The sequence below is a fragment of the Lingula anatina genome, chromosome 3, assembly GCF_051362555.1.
Source record: "Lingula anatina isolate TDL-2025a chromosome 3, LinAna3.0, whole genome shotgun sequence".
Taxonomy (NCBI): Eukaryota; Metazoa; Brachiopoda; class Lingulata; order Lingulida; family Lingulidae; genus Lingula; species Lingula anatina.
In genome coordinates, this window is record NC_141769.1 from 7,930,388 (window position 1) to 7,948,788 (window position 18,401).

Genomic DNA, 18,401 nt, shown 5'->3' on the forward strand with positions numbered 1-18,401 from the left:
GAGGTATGTACAAATCTTGTATAGTCTGTAAATAATTGTTCAATTTGGCATTTTTTAGTTTAGAAAACTATTAAATTGATTTTTTAAAAAGATATATATACTATAAAATGCAATAATCTTTATCGAAACTTTCGCTGTAAGAAAAGCACTTCCGGAGAAGCATGCGCAGTTTGATCCTGCTGATGATACGCACGTTTGATGCTGAGGTTTTGTAATGGTAAGTGTTTGAAGTTATCTCTCACAATTTGATGCCTAGAATAACAGTGCACTGAAAAGTGAATAGCTTTATTGAAATTTGGCAAAATTAGTAAAGGGTAACCAACGAAACAATCATTTGTTTTGCCAAAATGGCAACATCGTAAACCTATGCCCTTGAGGGAACAGTAGAAGAAATAAAATTGTTGTCACTATTTTGCAAGTTGCATCACCATTTGTGCAGCTTGACTCGATATTTTCAACGGCGCCTCACTCGTACCATAATGAAAACGAAGTGTGTTAGGACAGTGTACCCATATGAAAAGTAATATTATAACAAAAATGAAAACATTAAATATTTAAAATTTAAAACAACATTACAAAGTGATTGAGGTTCTCTTGCCATCATTGTGGGGCCAGACTGTAATGCACAATACAACACAGCACAGTGCAATATACTGGAAAAAATGAGACCAGTCGTAAGTTAACACAGGAAATGGTCATTCCCAACAAAACAGGGTGATATGAAATAGAAATATATTACTTGGTAATTTTTATCATTTGTACAACTTGGCAAATCAGCACAAAGCCACGGGGAGTACCAGTAGATGTCAGTCCGAAGTCTTGAACAAGAACTTCAATGTCAAATGAACAGTTGTTAAAAACAAAAGACCCAGGTATGGTGGATCGATTACTGTTTGTGTGTGCCACACAGGCCAAGTCCTAATTGCCCCTGAAGGTCACAAAACTCAGTTACTGACAGTTAGGCACCTCTTAATTATAAAAGTAATGTGTTTCCACTCCCTTGTTTGCCGTCAGGTTGGCCGTCATGTTTGTGAATGTCTCATCTTGGTGGGTATTAATGCCAAAAAGATAATATGATGATGAGACTATAATGCTCTTTATATCACAAGAATACCTAAATCCACAGCAGCTAAGGCACTATAAAAGTCAAGGACTGTTACCCTTATAAATCCATTAAAATGATCTGGTTGAAATCTATGTTGAAAACAATTGCAAACCCCCTTTAAGGCAAGGCAGAAATCTACAGAGATTCTACCAAAAACTGGACTGGAACCACCTTAAGGACTCTAATATTTGTCTCCAGTCTGTTGACTTGTTCAGAGCAGCAGTTATCAGTGACTAATGTCCGCAGACACACATTTACCTATTGTGTCTAACAGGCCCTGTGACGATAACCATTGGCAACATTATTTTTGTTTTTTATGTACAGACACAGATGTGTCTGTACATATTGCCATCACCTGCGTCTGTCGTCGCCGATGGCGATGGCGATGCCGATGCCGATGCCGATGCCGATGCCGGCGCCGTGCACTTTCCTTGTAAACACGATAAGTGGAGGGCAGTTTTACTTTTTGGCTTTATATTTACAGAGCTGATGAATATTCATAAAACGCAGGTCAAGTTCGAAAATCAGCATAATCGGGCCATTATTGTAGAAGTTTTCAGCATATTTTCAGCATATTTTTCACATTTCCTCAGATTCAATTCTTAGGCATGTTAACAGTCTCATTATTAAACGAATAAGATACGTAAAAGTGTTTGTTTGACATTTCCTGCATCTTTACAACATTGTTAGTTGATTTTGTAAAAATGATGGTAAACTTGTTATCGTGTATTGTGTAATAAAGTTTCAAAAATGGAAATAAACTCATATCATTGCAGTTTGTCAGATTCAATCATTCACTATGTTCAGAATCTCAGAATGGAAGAAATTGGACATTTAACACTGCTCTGTTGATATTTTTCCCATCTCATCAATTTTCTTAGTTGATCATATAAAAATGGCAGTAAACTGTTAATTTTGTTTTATGTTAAAAATTGTTAAAAATGGAAAAAAAAAAAAAAACATTTCAGAACAGTGCTGTCTTGTTTACATTTTGGCATTTTCAAGTTGTGACTTTGAAGTTCCATGGGCCTGAAGACCTTTGCTAGTCACATTTTCTGAATATCCATGATACTAATATTTTATTATTAAAAATTGATGGTCATCATGCTGTTAAACATTATGTAATATTGCATCAAAATTTGAAAAAAACCTATTTTGGGCACTGCTCCCATGATGACCATTTAAGAAAAACCATGTCACTTACTGTTCTCAAACAGTACAGTAAATATATATAGATGTGTCTGTACATATTGCCATCACCTGCATCTGTCGTCCCCGTCATCGCCGTCGCTGGCGCCGTGCACTTTCATTGTAAACACGATAAGTGGAAGGCAGTTTTACTTTTTGGCTTTATATTTATACAGCTGATGAATATTCATAAAACGCAGGTCAAGTTCGAAAATCAGCATGATCGGGCCATTATTGTAGAAGTTATGCTTTATTTTTATGTACAGACACAGATGTGTCTCCACATTTTGCCATCACCTGCGTCTGTCGTTGCCGTCGCTGTCGTCGCCGTGCACTTTCCTTGTAAACACGATAAGTGGGAGGCAGTTTTACTTTTTGGCTTTATATTTACAGAGCTGATGAATATTCATAAAATGCAGGTCAAGTTCGAAAATCAGCATGATCGGGCCATTATTGTAGAAGTTATGCTGTTTTTTCCCTTTTTCAGCATATATGCAACACTGTTAACACATTTCAATGAAAACCTATAGGCCTGTTGTCATGAAACTCACAGGAAAAATTGATCTTACTAAAACGCAGGTCAAGTTCGAAAATTGGCATGATCGGGCCACTATTTTAGTAGTTATGCTTTTTATGTACAGACACAGATGTGTCTGTACATATAGCCATCATCTGCGTCTGTCGTCGCCGTCGTCGCTGTCGTCGCCGTCGTCGCCGTCGCCGTCGCCGTGCACTTTTACCGATAACACGATAAGTGGAAAACCATTTTGCCTTTTGATTTGAAACTTGCAGAACTGATGAATATTCATAATACGCAGGTCAAGTTCGAAAATCAGCATGATCGGGTCACTCTTAGGGAATTTATGCTGTTTTTTCACTTTTTTCAACATATATGCAGCACCAATAACACGATAAGTGGAAAACCATTGTACCTTTTGGCTTGAAACTTACAGTACTGATGAATATTCATAATACGCAGGTCGAGTTCGAAAATCAGCATGATCGGGTCACTTATAGGGAATTTATGCTGTTTTTTCACTTTTTTCAGCATATATGCAGCACCGATAACACGATAAGTGGAAAACCATTTTACCTTTTGGCTTGAAACTTACAGAACTGATGAATATACATAATACGCAGGTCAAGTTCGAAAATCAGCGTGATTGGGTCATTTTTAGTGAATTTAGGCTATTTTTTATTCTCTTTTTTCAGCATATATGCAGCACCGATAACACCATAAATGGAAAACCATTTGACCTTTTGGCTTGAAACCTACAGAACTGATGAATATTCATAATACGCAGGTCAAGTTCGAAAATCAGCATGATTGGGTCATTTTTAGTGAATTTAGGCTATTTTTTCACTTTTTTTCAGCATTTTTGCAACACTGATAACACAATAAATGAAGAGCTGTTTTACCCTTTGGCTTGAAACTTACAGAACTGATAAATATTCATAATACGCAGGTCAAATTCGAAAATCAGCACGATCGGGTCACTTATAGGGAATTTATGCTGTTTTTTTTTCACTTTTTTCAGTATATATGCAACACTGATAACACAATATAAGAAAAACAGATTGGCCAATTGTCATTATACTCACAGGAGGGGCCAATCTTACTAAAACGCAGGTTGAGTTTGAAAATCAGCATAATCAGTCCATTATTTTAAAAGGTAATGCTGTTTTTTCACATTTCCTCACATTCAATTCTTAGGCATGTTAACAGTCTCATTATTGAACTAATAAGATATGTAAATGTGTTTGTTTGGCATTTCCTGCATCTTTACAACATTGTTAGTTGATTTTGTAAAAATGATGGTAAACTTGTTATCATGTATTGTGTAATAAAGTGTCAAAAATGGAAATAAACTCATATCATTGCAGTTTGTCAGATGCATTCATCCACTATGTTCAGAATCTCAGAATGGAGGAAGTTGGGCATTTAAAACTGTTCTATTGATACTTTTCCCATCTCATCAATTTTCTTCATTGGTCATATAAAAATGGCAGTAAACTGTTTATTTTGTTTTATGTTTAAAAAGTGTTAAAAATGGAAATAAACCCATTTCAGAACAGTGCTGTATTGTTTACATTTTGGCATTTTCAATATGTGACTTTGAAGTTCCATGGGCCTGAAGGCTTTTGCTAGTCACATTTTCTGAATAACCATGATACTAATATTTTATAATTAAAAATTGATGGTCATTATGATGGTTTTTTGTGAAAATTTAATTTTTCACTTATTGGCATTTTCAAGGTGTGACTTTGAAGTTCCATGATCCTGAAGACCTTTGCTTGTCACATTTCCTGAATATCCGTGATACTAATATTTTATAATTAAAAATTGATGGTCAGTATGCTGTTAAACATTATGTAATGTTCAGCGTTTGACACTCGCACTCGCCAGCTCGCCAATGCGAGTTAAAATTAAATCTGGCGAGTGAAAATGATTGTGCAAGTCGCCATTTTGGCGATTTATGTCAACTTCTGTATCAAGTTTATCGGCAAAATTTAGACTCAATTTAAGTCCGACTCGTATGCCAAAAATTACAGGGAAGTTCATGGGATTACCCTTACTGCTAACCTCGTTTTCACTCTCATAATCGTGATTGCTTGAAAGTTGGGAATTCCGTAATGACGTATTCACAGTCTCGCTGTCGTTTTTGAAAGCATCTAGCCTTCGTTTGCGCGCCGGATTTTGACGAAGTATAGGAAATGCTGTCTGTTTCGTTTCACTTGCGTCTTGCGATTTTGCGCAGTTGACGCTTCCGGGAGAAAACGTGATGCACGTGGATCATCAAGCTGCATGGAAAAGTTTTTAAAAATTTCAAAACGCCAAGTAGAAGAGACTGAGAGTGAGAGCGTCGCAGAATCGGCTTCAACTTCAAGTGGTAAGTAAACAAAATCAAAGCAGAAACGAAGTAATAGTCTGAGCTCTTTGACCCAACGCATGTTTTTGACGTTTTCTGATTTTTTTTCCTGAGCGGAACAAAAAAAGAAAAAAGGGGGGGAGGGGGTTAAATGCGTGCGACGTGCAACGTGTGTAGGGTAAGAGAAATTGAATTACATAGCGCACGCTATTACAGTACAGTGCAATACTATACAAATAATACAAAATAATGAATTTTATTTCAACTCGGATACAATTGAATCTTTTAACAATCTCGTTAGGTTTTCAGCAGTTCACCGACTGCATCTCCGTCAGTGCGACTTACGGAGTTCACCCTGAATATCACAAGTTCTCTAATAATGATAGTGCTTAATTTAACCTCATTTTAATATTTATTTTGAAACGAGTATTTCTTTATATATATTTATTAAGACCCCATATCTGAACGGTCTACTTGTTTGTCCCAATTGTTGATTTTAACGTTGTTAAATGTTTAGCTCTTTTTCACATGTACCAGTAATTGATTATGTCTGACTCAGTGATTGTGTTGGCAGTCTTTAATAAACTTGACACTTAAAAATTGCAGGTACCAAACCAAAAACACCAAGAATTGAAAAAAGGGATGCAGTGACAGTGATGAGGGGTTTGATGACAGTTATAGTGATTCAGATGAAGACATTGAAATGACTGAGAAGGATGTGGAGCAGTTTTTAAGACAAAATTGATCTTTATACTGACTTTTATCTCTTCATCGGTATCAGGACAATTTCACCCCGGCCGATTCCCCCCAAAGAATATATATTTATGTACAAATATATAGTAAAGAGCATGAAGCTTAAATCCTTGCATCTATTGTATGAATATTTCTTGGTGTGATGATGCAACTTAAAGATACAAAATATAAATTTCATTAAACAAATTATGTTCACGGAGTACAAGTTCAGAAATTTTAGAAATATAAGTACAGAAAATTTTATTAAAAATCTAATCAAAGTATCTCTAGGTAAAGTGGGGTAAATAAATATGCATATAGTTTATGTTTAATTTAGATTAGAATGTGCGAAATCTGTAGACTAAAGAATAAACACAGTTCTAGGTTTAAAAAAGGTTTTAAATTTTTTTTCTTTATTTGCTTATGATAACATCTCCATCATGAGTCATTACCACATGGCCTGCACTTTGAATATTTGGCCAGTAACTTCGTAATAAAGCTGGCCAAAGTCTGGCTTGTGCATTTTCAGTTTGGCCAGTAACTTTCAGAGCACACTGGCCAAATTGGCCTGTACTATTTCAAACGAAGGTCAAACACTGAATGTTGCATCAAAATTTGAAGAAACCCCTATTTTGGGCACTGCTCCCATGATGACCATTTAACAAAAATCATGTCAATTACTGTTCTCAAACTTACAGGAAAGAAACATGGGTCTAAAATACAGCTTCAGTTGGCAATGCAGTCTGTTTGGTAATTTTTTCTGGCAATTAAACAGTTTTTTGTGAAAATTTAATTTTTCACATATTGGCATTTCCAAGGTGCGACTTAGAACCTCCACGGGCTTGAAGACCCGTGCTAGTCACATTTTGTGAAAATCCATGACACTTATATTTTATTATTAAAAATCGATGGTCATTATGCTGTTAAGCATTATGTAATGTTGCATCAAAATAGCAGAAAACACAATTTTTGGTGCTGCTGCCTTGATGACCATTATGGAAAAACCGTGTTACTTATGACTGTCAAACTTTCAAAAAAGAAACACAGGACTAAAATGCAGCCTGAGTTAGAAAAGCAGTCTAATTGGCTTCTTTTTCTGGAAGTTATACATTTTAGTGTTATATTCATTATCTTTTTTGGCATATTCATTATGGGACTCGGAGCTCCCATGGACATGAAGCCAAATGGTAATCATATTTTCTACATGTCCATCCTATTTATAGTCAATAAACAAAAATTGGTGATAATTATTCTCTAATTTATTATGTAATGTTACATCAAAATTGACAATCTTTTTGCACTGCCACTGCAAACATTATGAAAAGAAAACTGTGCTACTTATTATAATTTTAAACTTACAAGTACGATTTTTAGGATTGGCCTTCAGCTCATGAGAAAACCAGCTCTATCGGATTATCATGTTTATTGTATTTATGCATTTTTTGTGAAATTTTCATTTTTCTCATTCTGGCACTTTCTAAGTATAAACTTGAACTCTGATGGGCCTGAAGCCTTATGCTTTTACTTTGTGTTACCTGTTGTGCATAAGTTGATGTTGACTGTGCAGTTAAACATAATGTATTATTGCATCAGGATTGGTAGTCTCCTATTTTGGGCATTATGGTTTTGTGCTTTTCTTAAGGTGTGACTTATGGGCCTGAAGACCTTTGAGTGGGTCAGTCTGTAAATTACCCTTGGGTATCACTAGATTAATTTCAGAGTTATAAAGTCATTTGCTTTAATAGGCCATTAAATGAGATTACGTAAAGCACACTTGTTGATATTTCCCTGTAAACTCCCAAAGGTAAAGCTCTTTGCTAGATTAATAATAAGGAAGCAGTGATAATTATGCAGGTAAATTTTGTTTAATATTGCAAATAAGTTTTAAATATAAATATATATATATATATATATATATATATATATATATATATATATATATATATATATATATATATATATATATCAAACTGGAAGATTAAAAGTTTGAATAGCAGCTTCATTGGAATTATATTTACCTTAAGCTCTGCCAAGGAGGTTATATTTTCACCCCTGTTTGTCTGTCATCCACATAACACAAAAAGTTATGGACTGATTTTGCAGAAATTTTCAGGAACTGTTGGAAGTGGGCCAAAGAGGACAATGATTAATTTTTGGTGGTGGTCCGGATCAATAATCAATCAATTATCAATATAATCAACAATTGCTGCCTTGGCAGAGGTCTGCACTCTCAAAGTGCTTTTCTAGTTTTGTTGTTTTCCTTTATAATTTTTTCTCAAACACTTGCATTTGTGACTTTTAGCCCCAGGCAGGCTCTCATCTGCCTGGGGCTCTGCACATTTTCTGTATTTCTACATAAGCAGTTGTATTGTTTTTTATGTCTTTAAACATTATGTAATATTATTTTATGCACTGTCATCATTTTTCAAATATTGAGACTTTCATAATGTGAATTTGAACTCTCATGGTCCTGAAACTGTAATCTTATTGAAGGGGTGGATTGAGACCATCTTCTGGGTCTTCCGGAAGACAGTCAGGTTATTAAGTTTATATTGACTGGTATCTATTTTTTCTGTTGGAAGACCATCAAAATGGAGGATGGATCAACATAGATACTTTGTAATACTGTCAGAAAATATCTCTGGGTCCGCTCCTGTTATTGACCATGTTACCTGTTGTGCAAGATTAAAATTCAGTGTTGACTGACAGTGCTATTATAAGCATTATTTATTATTGCATCAAAATTGACAAAATGACCTTTTTTGCATCTTTATTTTCTGTTTTTTGTCTGTACATTTGACAGCTTTGCTGCCTTGTTTTTCTTTTTTCAGCATATATGCAACACTGTAAACACAATATAAGAAAAACAGATAGGCCAATTGTCATTAAACTCACAGGAGTGGTCAATCCTGCTAAAACGCAGGTTAAGTTCAAAAATCAGCATAATCGGGCCATTACTTTAGAAGTTAAGCTGTTTTTTTTTTACATTTCCTTAGATTCAATTCTTAGGCATGTTAACAGTTTCATTATTTAATTAATAAGATATGTAAAAGTGTTTTTATGACATTTCCTGCATCTTTACAACATTGTTAGTTGATTTTGTAAAAATGATGTTAAACTTGTTATTGTGTATTGTGTAATAAAGTTTCAAAAATGGAAATAAACTCATATCATTGCAGTTTGTCAGATTGAATCATTCACTATGTTCAGAATCTCAGAATGGAAGAAATTGGACATTTAACACTATTCTATTGATATTTTTCCCATCTTATCAATTTTCTTAGTTGATCATATAAAAATGGCAGTAAACTGTTAATTTTGTTTTATGTTAAAAATTCTTAAAAATGGAAATAAACCCATTTCAGAACAGTGCTGTCTTGTTAGGATTGGCATGCAGTTCAAATTAGAATGCCAGCTGAATTGGGTTATCATTTATTATTGAATTTATGCAGTTTTGTGTGAAATTTTCATTTTTCTCATTCTGGCATTTTCAAAGTGTGAACTTGAACTCCCATTGGCCTGAAGCCTTATGCTTGTTACACATTTTACTTACGTCAGTATTACCTGTTGAGCATAATTAAAATTTGATGTTGAATTTGCAGTTGAGCATAATGTACTTTTGCATCAGAATTGACAGTAGCCTATTTTGTGCATTGTTATTGTCTGCTTTTTGTCTGTACATTTGACAGCTTTGCTGCCTTGTTAATTTTTATGTACAGACTCAGATATTTACAGAGCTGATGAATATTCATAAAACACAGGTCAAGTTCGAAAATCAGCATGATCGTGCCATTATTGTAGAAGTTATGCTGTTTTTTCACTTTTCAGCATATATGCAACCCTGTTAACACATTTTAAGGAAAACAGATAGGCCTGTTGTCATGAAACTCACAGGAGTAATCAATCTTACTAAAATGCAGGTCAAGTTCGAAAATCGGCATGATCGGGCCACTATTTTAGTAGTTATGCTGTTTTTTCACTTTTTAGCATATATGCAACACTGTAAACACAATATATGAAAAACAGATCGGCAAATTGTCATTAAACTCACAGGAGTGGTCAATCTTACTAAAATGCAGGTTGAGTTTGAAAATTAGCATAATCGGGTCATTGTTTTAGAAGTTATGCTGTTTTTTCACATTTCCTCAAATTCAATTCTTAGGCATGTTAACAGTCTTATTATTTAACTAATAAGATACATTAAAGTGTTTATATGACATTTCCTGCATCTTTACAACATTGTAAGTTGATTATATAAAAATTTTGGTAAACTTGTTATCGTATATTGTGTAATAAAGTGTCAAAAATGGAAATGAACTCATATCATTGCAGTTTGTCAGATTCAATCATTCAGTATGTTCAGAATCTCAGAATGGAAGCAGTTGGGCATTTAACACTATTCTATTGATATTTTTCTCATCTCATCAATTTTCTTAGTTGATCAGATAAAAATGGCAGTAAACTGTTAATTTTGTTTTATGTAAAAAAATTGTTAAAGATGGGGGAAAAACCCATTTCAGAACAGTGCTGTCTTGTTTCACATTTCCTCAGATTCAATTCTTAGGCATGTAAACAGGCTCATTATTGAACTAAGATATGTAAAAGTGTTTGTTTGACATTTCCTTCATCTTTATAACATTGTTAGTTGATTTTTTAAAAATGATGGTAAACTTATTATCGTGTATTGTGTAATAGAGTGTCAAAAATGGAAATAAACTCATATCATTGCAGTTTGTCAGATTCAATCATTCACTATGTTCAGAATCTCAGAATGGAAGAAATTGGACATTTAACACTGTTCTATTAATATTTTTCACATCTCATCAATTTTCTAAGTTGATCATATAAAAATGGCAGTAAAAGGGTTAAAAATGGAAATAAACCATGTTGAAACGGTACTGTCTTGTATACATTTTGGCATTTTTATGTACAGACACAAATGTGTACTTTCCTTGTAAACACGATAAGTGGAAGGCAATTTTACTTTCTGGCTTTATATTTACAGAGCTGATGAATATTCATAAAACGTAGGTCAAGTTTGAAAATCAGCATGATTGGGCCATTATTGTAGAAGTTATGCTGTTTTTTTTACTTTTCAGCATATATGCAACACTGTAAACACATTTCAAGGAAAACCGATAGGCCTGTTGTCATGAAACTCACAGGAAAAATTGATCTTACTAAAACGCAGGTCAAGTTCGAAAATCGGCATGCAGCCTGAGTTGGAAGAGCAGTCTAATTAGATTCTTTTTCTGGAAGTTATACATTTTCAAAGTGTGAACTTGAACTCCCATGGGCCTGAAGCCTTATGCTTGTTACACATTTTACTTTGGAATTACCTGTTAAGCATAATTAAAATTTGATGTTGAATTTGTAGTTTAACATAATGTACTTTTGCATCAGAATTGACAGTACCCTATTTTTTTTCTTGCTTTTTGTCTTTACATTTGACAGCTTTGCTGCCTTGTTTTAATTTTTATATTAATTGCTTTGTGCTCTCAGCTGAAACTCTACATTTGAGAATTTTCTTTTTAGTTAAAGGTGATAGTCCAGGCAGTTGTGGCTGGAAGCCAAGTTGTAGGTAGGGCATTTACTAGAGCATTACAGCAGGAATGGGCTGCCAGTCAGCAAGCAGCAAAGCGCCAAGGAGGTGGAAAACAGGGGACAAAATCAGCAGTAGCTGACCTAAAGAAAGGGTTAACTATACAGGTTAAGTGTCAGAAGTCACAGAAAATGAAATTGGGATGACAGTATTTAAGTAAATTACACATTTAAAGTTTTGAGTAATTGAAAGGAATTTTGGAATATGCTTCTGTCCTCCAGAAAACTTACTGTGAAATTAGTTTAAAGCTTTTATTTTGTTAAATACACATTAAGGATTATTTCAGATCAGTAGTACTATGAATTAATGAGATTGTACGTTATTTTAATAGTTATTTGTGTTTTTGCAAGAATATGAGCATCTTTGCCAGTTTACGTAATGTATTTATTTGACTTTCATTTATTTCCCTAAGATAATTAGGGAGACTTAGAAAAATACTGTAATCAATTCTGACAGTACTTTAATTAAATCAAAAATTCACTTTGGTTATTTCAGGAAGCAAAACAGATACTGAATGTATCAGACTTAAATGATGTTGAAAAAATACAGAAAAACTATGACCACTTATTTGGGGTCAATGAAAAATCCAAAGGAGGCTCATTTTATTTACAGTCAAAAGTAAGTATCTGTTTTTTTAAAGAGGCTGCATCGCCTCCATCAAAAAATTTACTAGCACTAATCTGCTTATAAGCTTCTAAGGTAGAAATTGGTATTTTGTGGGCCGATTATGTTGAAAATTCTCCATTTAAGAAACCAGGGTTCGCACAACTCTTGAAAACCCTTGAAAACCCTTGAATTTTATTTTCTAAAATCAAGTCCTTGAATATGCTTGAAAATGGAGCAAAACCCTGGAAAATAAAAATAAACCCTTGAAAACCCTTGATTATGCTTGAAAAATAAAAAAAACGAACTTTTTAAATCATTTATGATTATTAAAAACAAAATTAGAGTCGGTCGTTTGTTAACGTCGATATATAACAGTCTGTCGATATATAACAGTTTTCCCCAGAAGTTGGGAAAAACGATGTTGTCCTGTCTTGGTAAAACATAACAGGGAAAAAACGATGTTGTTTTGTCTTGGGAGAAATGTACCTCTTTAGTATGAAGAAATTGTTTTTTAACTTGGATTCCCGACTTTTGTTTGGTTTGTTTTAATTCAATGCAATATCGCAAGAATAATTTGTTTGTGCTTATAGCTGATCACAGTGATTTAATCTTTAAGTAATGCTTACACTTAGCAATGTAGGTAAGTGGAGTGATATGCGACCATGTCCATTCATTAGGAGGATTAAGCAATGCCCTAGTTACAACAGCCTTACTGTTGTCTGCAGGGAGTGCTAGACAAAGATATCAGAATTACTTAGAGGGGAAAAAGAAAGCAAGCTGAAGAGGACGGCAAAAAAAAAAAAAAAAAAAAAAGTCTGTAATGGAAGACATTGATTAAATTAAAAAAAAAAAAAGAAAAAACGCATGGAAGATGACATTTGTGAATTGCTTAAAGTCATAATAACTCTTTGTTTGGCCAAAAAATGAATTTTCCTGGAGTAAACAACAATTTTCCCATACTTACCAATGATAAATGAATCCATTTTTACATTCAAAGTTAGCCCCTGGTTTTTTTCTAAAAAGTTTGGTTTTTTGTTAAAATCTCTTAAGAGATTTTAACAGAGTATAGCCATCAATGGAGGTCACGTGGTCTAAAGACAAGCTTAGATATCAGAATAATAGCTATAACTGCCATTATTGTGGTAAAACAGAATATATTATATTTCTATAAGTCATTCACAATGTTTTAATTGTGAAATAAAGATCTCATACGGAGAGTTACAAATATGCACAGAAGGCTGAGACGTGCAGCAGCCTGTCAATGATTTATTAGTCAAACAGCCTCAGGAGATCTGCCTCAGAAAAAAGAAAAAGAATTGGAAAACAAAATAATTCAGATGAAAAATATATAAAAAACAAATGAATACACAGGGTGGTACGGACCATATGAATTACGTGAAATATTGACAAAGAATAGTGTGTATCAATAAAATGTTTCAAGATGTGAATTGTTTTGTTTGAATGTTATTTAACAATATGAAATACCACAATTTTACTTAATGTATTGTTTCATGAAAATTGAATATATAACTAACAGTTTCAGTGTAAATTAGTCCTTGAATTTTGAATATATGACCCTGGAAAGTCCTTGAAAAGTCCTTGAATTTCATTTCAAATCATCTGTATGAACCCTGAGAAACAAGCCAATCTCTAGAAATTTAAAAGCCTTTGACAAGTAATAATATGAACATGTTTATCATATCTCTGTAATATGAAATCTGAAATACATAAAAAAATGAAAGTTTTTTTTTTTTTACTTAATATGAATGACTTGTACATAGTAGCCTATGCATGAATACAACTCAAAGGAATTTTGTTTGTATTTTATTTTATTGAATTACTATTGTTATTTACATGGAACCCAAGTTTTTGTACTTGGGACAAAAAGTATGAGAATGTGTGTAGGAGAAAAATGCCCTCTGCATACACCTATCATTGCAAAAAATGAAAGCAAGTATAATTAATGCAAAACATAAAACTAACAGCTTTTTGGGTATATATATATATGTTTATGTTAATTGTACTGGCATATGCCTATTGCCCTAAACATGAATCCACGATTGATATTTGTCAACTGTAACCAAAAGAGATGAGCTAGATATTATAATAGTTAAATGTCAGTTTGGCTACTTGAAAATTATAACTGTGACCTAATTCTCCAAGGTGTGTTTTGGTACATTCATTAGTAACAAGGAAAACTCCATATTTTCATGTAAAAATAAACATTTCCCAAGGTTTGTAGTATTATATTGAACTTAATGTACAAAAATTAATAGCCAGGATTGAATAATTGGCATCTTGTAGTAGATAGATATCGTTTTTTGTTTTGAATGAAAAGAGGCAGTTCTCTATTTTGTCATGTTGAAAGTTTCAGGTTAATAAGCATTTTATGACTTACATGTGGCTTTTCAAAACATTGGTAACAAATTCTATTAAATGATTGTCAAAATTTTTATTATATAGTTATTCTAGATTAGATTAATTTTTATGTACAGACACAGATGTGTCTGTACATATAGCCATCATCTGCGTCTGTCGTCGCCGTCGTCGCCGTCGTTGCCGTCGTCGCCGTGCACTTTTACCGATAACACGATAAGTGGAAAACCATTTTACCTTTTGGCTTGAAACTTACAGAACTGATGAATATTCATAATACGCAGGTCAAGTTCGAAAATCAGCATGATCGGGTCACTTATAGGGAATTTATGCTGTTTTTTCACTTTTTTCAGCATATATGCAGCACCGATAACACGATAAGTGGAAAACCGTTTTACCTTTTGGCTTTAAACTTACAGAACTGATGAATATTTATAATAAGCAGGTCAAGTTCGAAAATCAGCATGATCGGGTCACTTATAGGGAATTTATGCTGTTTTTTCCCTTTTTTCAGCATATATGCAGCACAGATAACACGATAAGTGGAAAACTGTTTTACCTTTTGGCTTGAAACTTACAGAACTGATGAATATTTATAATACTCAGGTCAAGTTCGAAAATCAGCATGATTGGGCCATATTTGTGGAAGTTATGCTATTTTTTCATTTTTTTCAGCATAAATGCAACACCGATAACACGATAAGTGAAAAACCGTTTTACCTTTTGGCTTATAAGTTACTGAAATGATGAATATTCATAATACGCAGGTCAAGTTCGAAAATCAGCATGATCAGGCCGTTTTTATGGAAGTTATGCTGTTTTTTCACTATTCAGATGGTAAACCTGTAATTGTGCATTGTCCATATTTGTCCATATTTGTGGAAGTTATGCTATTTTTTCATTTATTTCAGCATAAATGCAACACCGATAACAGGATAAGTGAAAAACCGTTTTACCTTTTGGCTTGAAACTTACAGAACTGATGAATATTCTTAATACGCAGGTCAAGTTCAAAAATCAGCACGATCGGGCCATATTTGTGGAAGTTATGCTATTTTTTCATTTTTTTTCAGCATAAATGCAACACCGATAACACGATAAGCGAAAAATCGTTTTACTTTTTGGCTTATAAGTTACTGAAATGATGAATATTCATAATACGCAGGTCAAGTTCTAAAATCAGCCTGATCAGGCCGTTTTTATGGAAGTTATGCTGTTTTTTCACTATTCAGATGGTAAACCTGTAATTGTGCATTGTGTAATAAAGTGTCAAAAATGGAAATTAACTCATATTTTTACAGTTTGTCAGATTCAATCATTCACCATGTTCAGAATCTCAGAATGGAACAAATTGGACATTTAAAATTGTTCTATTGATATTTTTCCTATGTCAACAACTTTCTTAGTTAATCATTTAAAAACGACAGTAAATTGATTATTTTGATATATGTAAAAAAAGTCTTGAAAGTGGAAAGAAATTCATTTCAGTACAGTTATCTCTTGCCTACATTTTGGCATTTTAAAGTTGTGACTCTGAACTTCCATGGCCCTGAAGACCTTTCCATATCAAATTTTCTGAATATCCATGATACTTTTATTTTATTATTAAAAATTGATGGTCATTATGCTGTTAAGCATTATGTAATATTGCATCAAAATTGAAGACAACCCCATTTTAGACAATGCCTCCATAGTGACCATTAAAGGAAAACCAAGTCACTTACTCTTCTCAAACTTACAGAAATGTAGCATAGCACTAAATTATAGCTTCAGTTGGAAAACCTGTTATATCGATTAACTTTCTTGGAAATTATATAGTTTTTTGTTACAATTAAAATTTTCACATATGGACATTTTCAAGGTGTGACTTAGTCTTTGAACTTCCATTGGCTTGAATACCATTGCTAGTCACATCTTTTGAATAGCTATGATACATTTACTTTATTATTAAAAATTGATGGCCATTGTGCTGTTAAGTATTATGTTAAATTGCATAAAAGATGAAAAAAACCCTTTTTTGGACATCGCTGCTGGGATGACCATTAAGGAAAAACCATTTTACTTAAGATATTCTAACTTACTGAAAAGTTTCATAGGACTGAAGTGTAGCTTGTGTTGGAAATCAGTGTGATTGTTTTCTGTTTTGGAAGCAATGCAGCTCTATAGAGTGCTATGTGGGGCTACTGTTTATGGATGGTGGTAATTGTCCCTTGGGATAATCACTAGCTAAATTCAGAGCTACAAAATTACTTGCCTGATTAATTTTCAAGTGCCCATTAAATAAGATTACATAAAACACACGTTGAGATTTCCCATTCAAGTCCTATAGGTTAAGCTCTCTTAACTGTGTCACATAATTAGGAATTGGTGATAATTATGCAGGTAAATGTTGTTTAATATTGCAAATAAGTTTACAAAAGAAAAAAAATTTGTGTAATGCCAACATTAATGCTATAGATGAATAACAGTGCCTTATTATCCTCAAACACATTGGGATTATTCATATCATGTTAATACAGCAAGATTAAAAGTTTGAATAGCAGCTTTATTGGAATTTTTTTTTTTTTTTTTTTGTGTTTTCTCTTTAATTTTTTTCTAAACACTGGCATTTTCAACTCCCATCCACCTGAAGCTCTTCAGATTTTCTGTATTTCCACATAAGCAGTTGCATAGGTTTTTATGTCTTTAAACAATATGTAATATTATTTTATGCACTGTCAACATTTTTCAAATATTGGGATTTTCATTATGTGAATTTGAACTCTCATGGTCCAGAAACTGTAATCTTATTGCAGGGGTGGATTGAGGCCGTCTTCTGGGTCTTTCAGATGACGGTCAGATTTTAAAGTTTACATTGACTGGTATCAATTTTTTTCTGTTGGAAGACCATCAAAAGTGGAGGATGGATCAACAAAGATACTTTGGAATACTGTCAGAAAATATCTCTGGATCTGCTCCTGTTATTGACCATGTTACCTGTTGTGCATGATTAAAAATCAGTGTTAACTGACTGTGTTATTATAAGCATTATTTATTATTGCATCAAAATTGACAAAATGACCCATTTTGCATCTTTATTTTCTGTTTTTTTGTCTGTACATTTGACAGCTTTGCTGCCTTGTTATAAATCACTTTAAAGTGTAATTGTATGATTGTACAATTAATACAGATATTAAAAAAGGGCAAAGTTGGTTGCAAGTTCTTTTGCTTTTCATTCCAGGTATATAGAGCAAAAGAAAGAATTGATGAAGAAATTCAAGACAAAATGCAGAAGGAACGATCCCAATTTGAAGAAGAACAGTCATCGCCTCCTAAAACATGATAAAAGCTGAACTTAGGATATACATTTTTACATTGTGTTTTCTGGGGAAGTTTTAGCTGTGGCCTCTTTTTTTCAGTCATGTCTGGCATTGATTGCAGTGACATTGTCTATAGTAAATGGAAAACAAAATAACATAAACCATCAATGAATTAACTCATGTGTGATGTCCCAATTTCAATGTCTGAAGAAGCTTTGGTGGAGGAGGGAGGCATTCAAAGGGCTTATTTTTCTAAGTCTACCTAAGAAAATTCAGTCAGTTTTTATTTAAAATATTTGTAAATATAAAATAAATAAAATATTCTTTTCTTTTGCTATGGACTGTTGTTTGTTTACATTGAGACAATAAACACATTGAGTACAGGAAATTTAGAAAATATATTTCCATGGTAACCATATATTGATTGGCACACATTATAATATAAAACACCTTCATGGTATAAACACCAATGTTACACAACACGCAAATAAATCATAAATTGTCATGCCAACCCCCCCCCCCACCCCCTCCTCAATTTTTGTTTTATCACCCTGGTTCTGTACCATACCGAAACTCTGTTGATTCAAATGAAATGTCCTGTAACATCGATCCAACTGTGGGGA

At 33.3% G+C, this 18,401-nt stretch overlaps 1 protein-coding gene and 1 long non-coding RNA gene across 2 annotated transcripts; both read left to right on the forward strand.

The window, feature by feature from the left end:
- The first annotated feature begins 111 nt into the window (after positions 1-111).
- LOC106150552 (mitochondrial import inner membrane translocase subunit Tim16-like) lies at positions 112-18,115 on the forward strand. The gene is made up of 4 exons (XM_013523423.2): positions 112-217; positions 11,431-11,604; positions 11,993-12,115; positions 17,700-18,115. The coding sequence occupies exons 1-4, from the start codon at positions 215-217 to the stop codon at positions 17,799-17,801; spliced, it is 402 nt and encodes a 133-aa protein (XP_013378877.2). The 5' UTR covers positions 112-214; the 3' UTR covers positions 17,802-18,115.
- Positions 4,781-6,496, forward strand: LOC147762861 (uncharacterized). Its single transcript, XR_015333660.1, has 2 exons — positions 4,781-5,184; positions 5,770-6,496. It is a non-coding gene; the product is annotated as an uncharacterized LOC147762861 (long non-coding RNA).
- Positions 18,116-18,401: the final 286 nt, after the last annotated feature.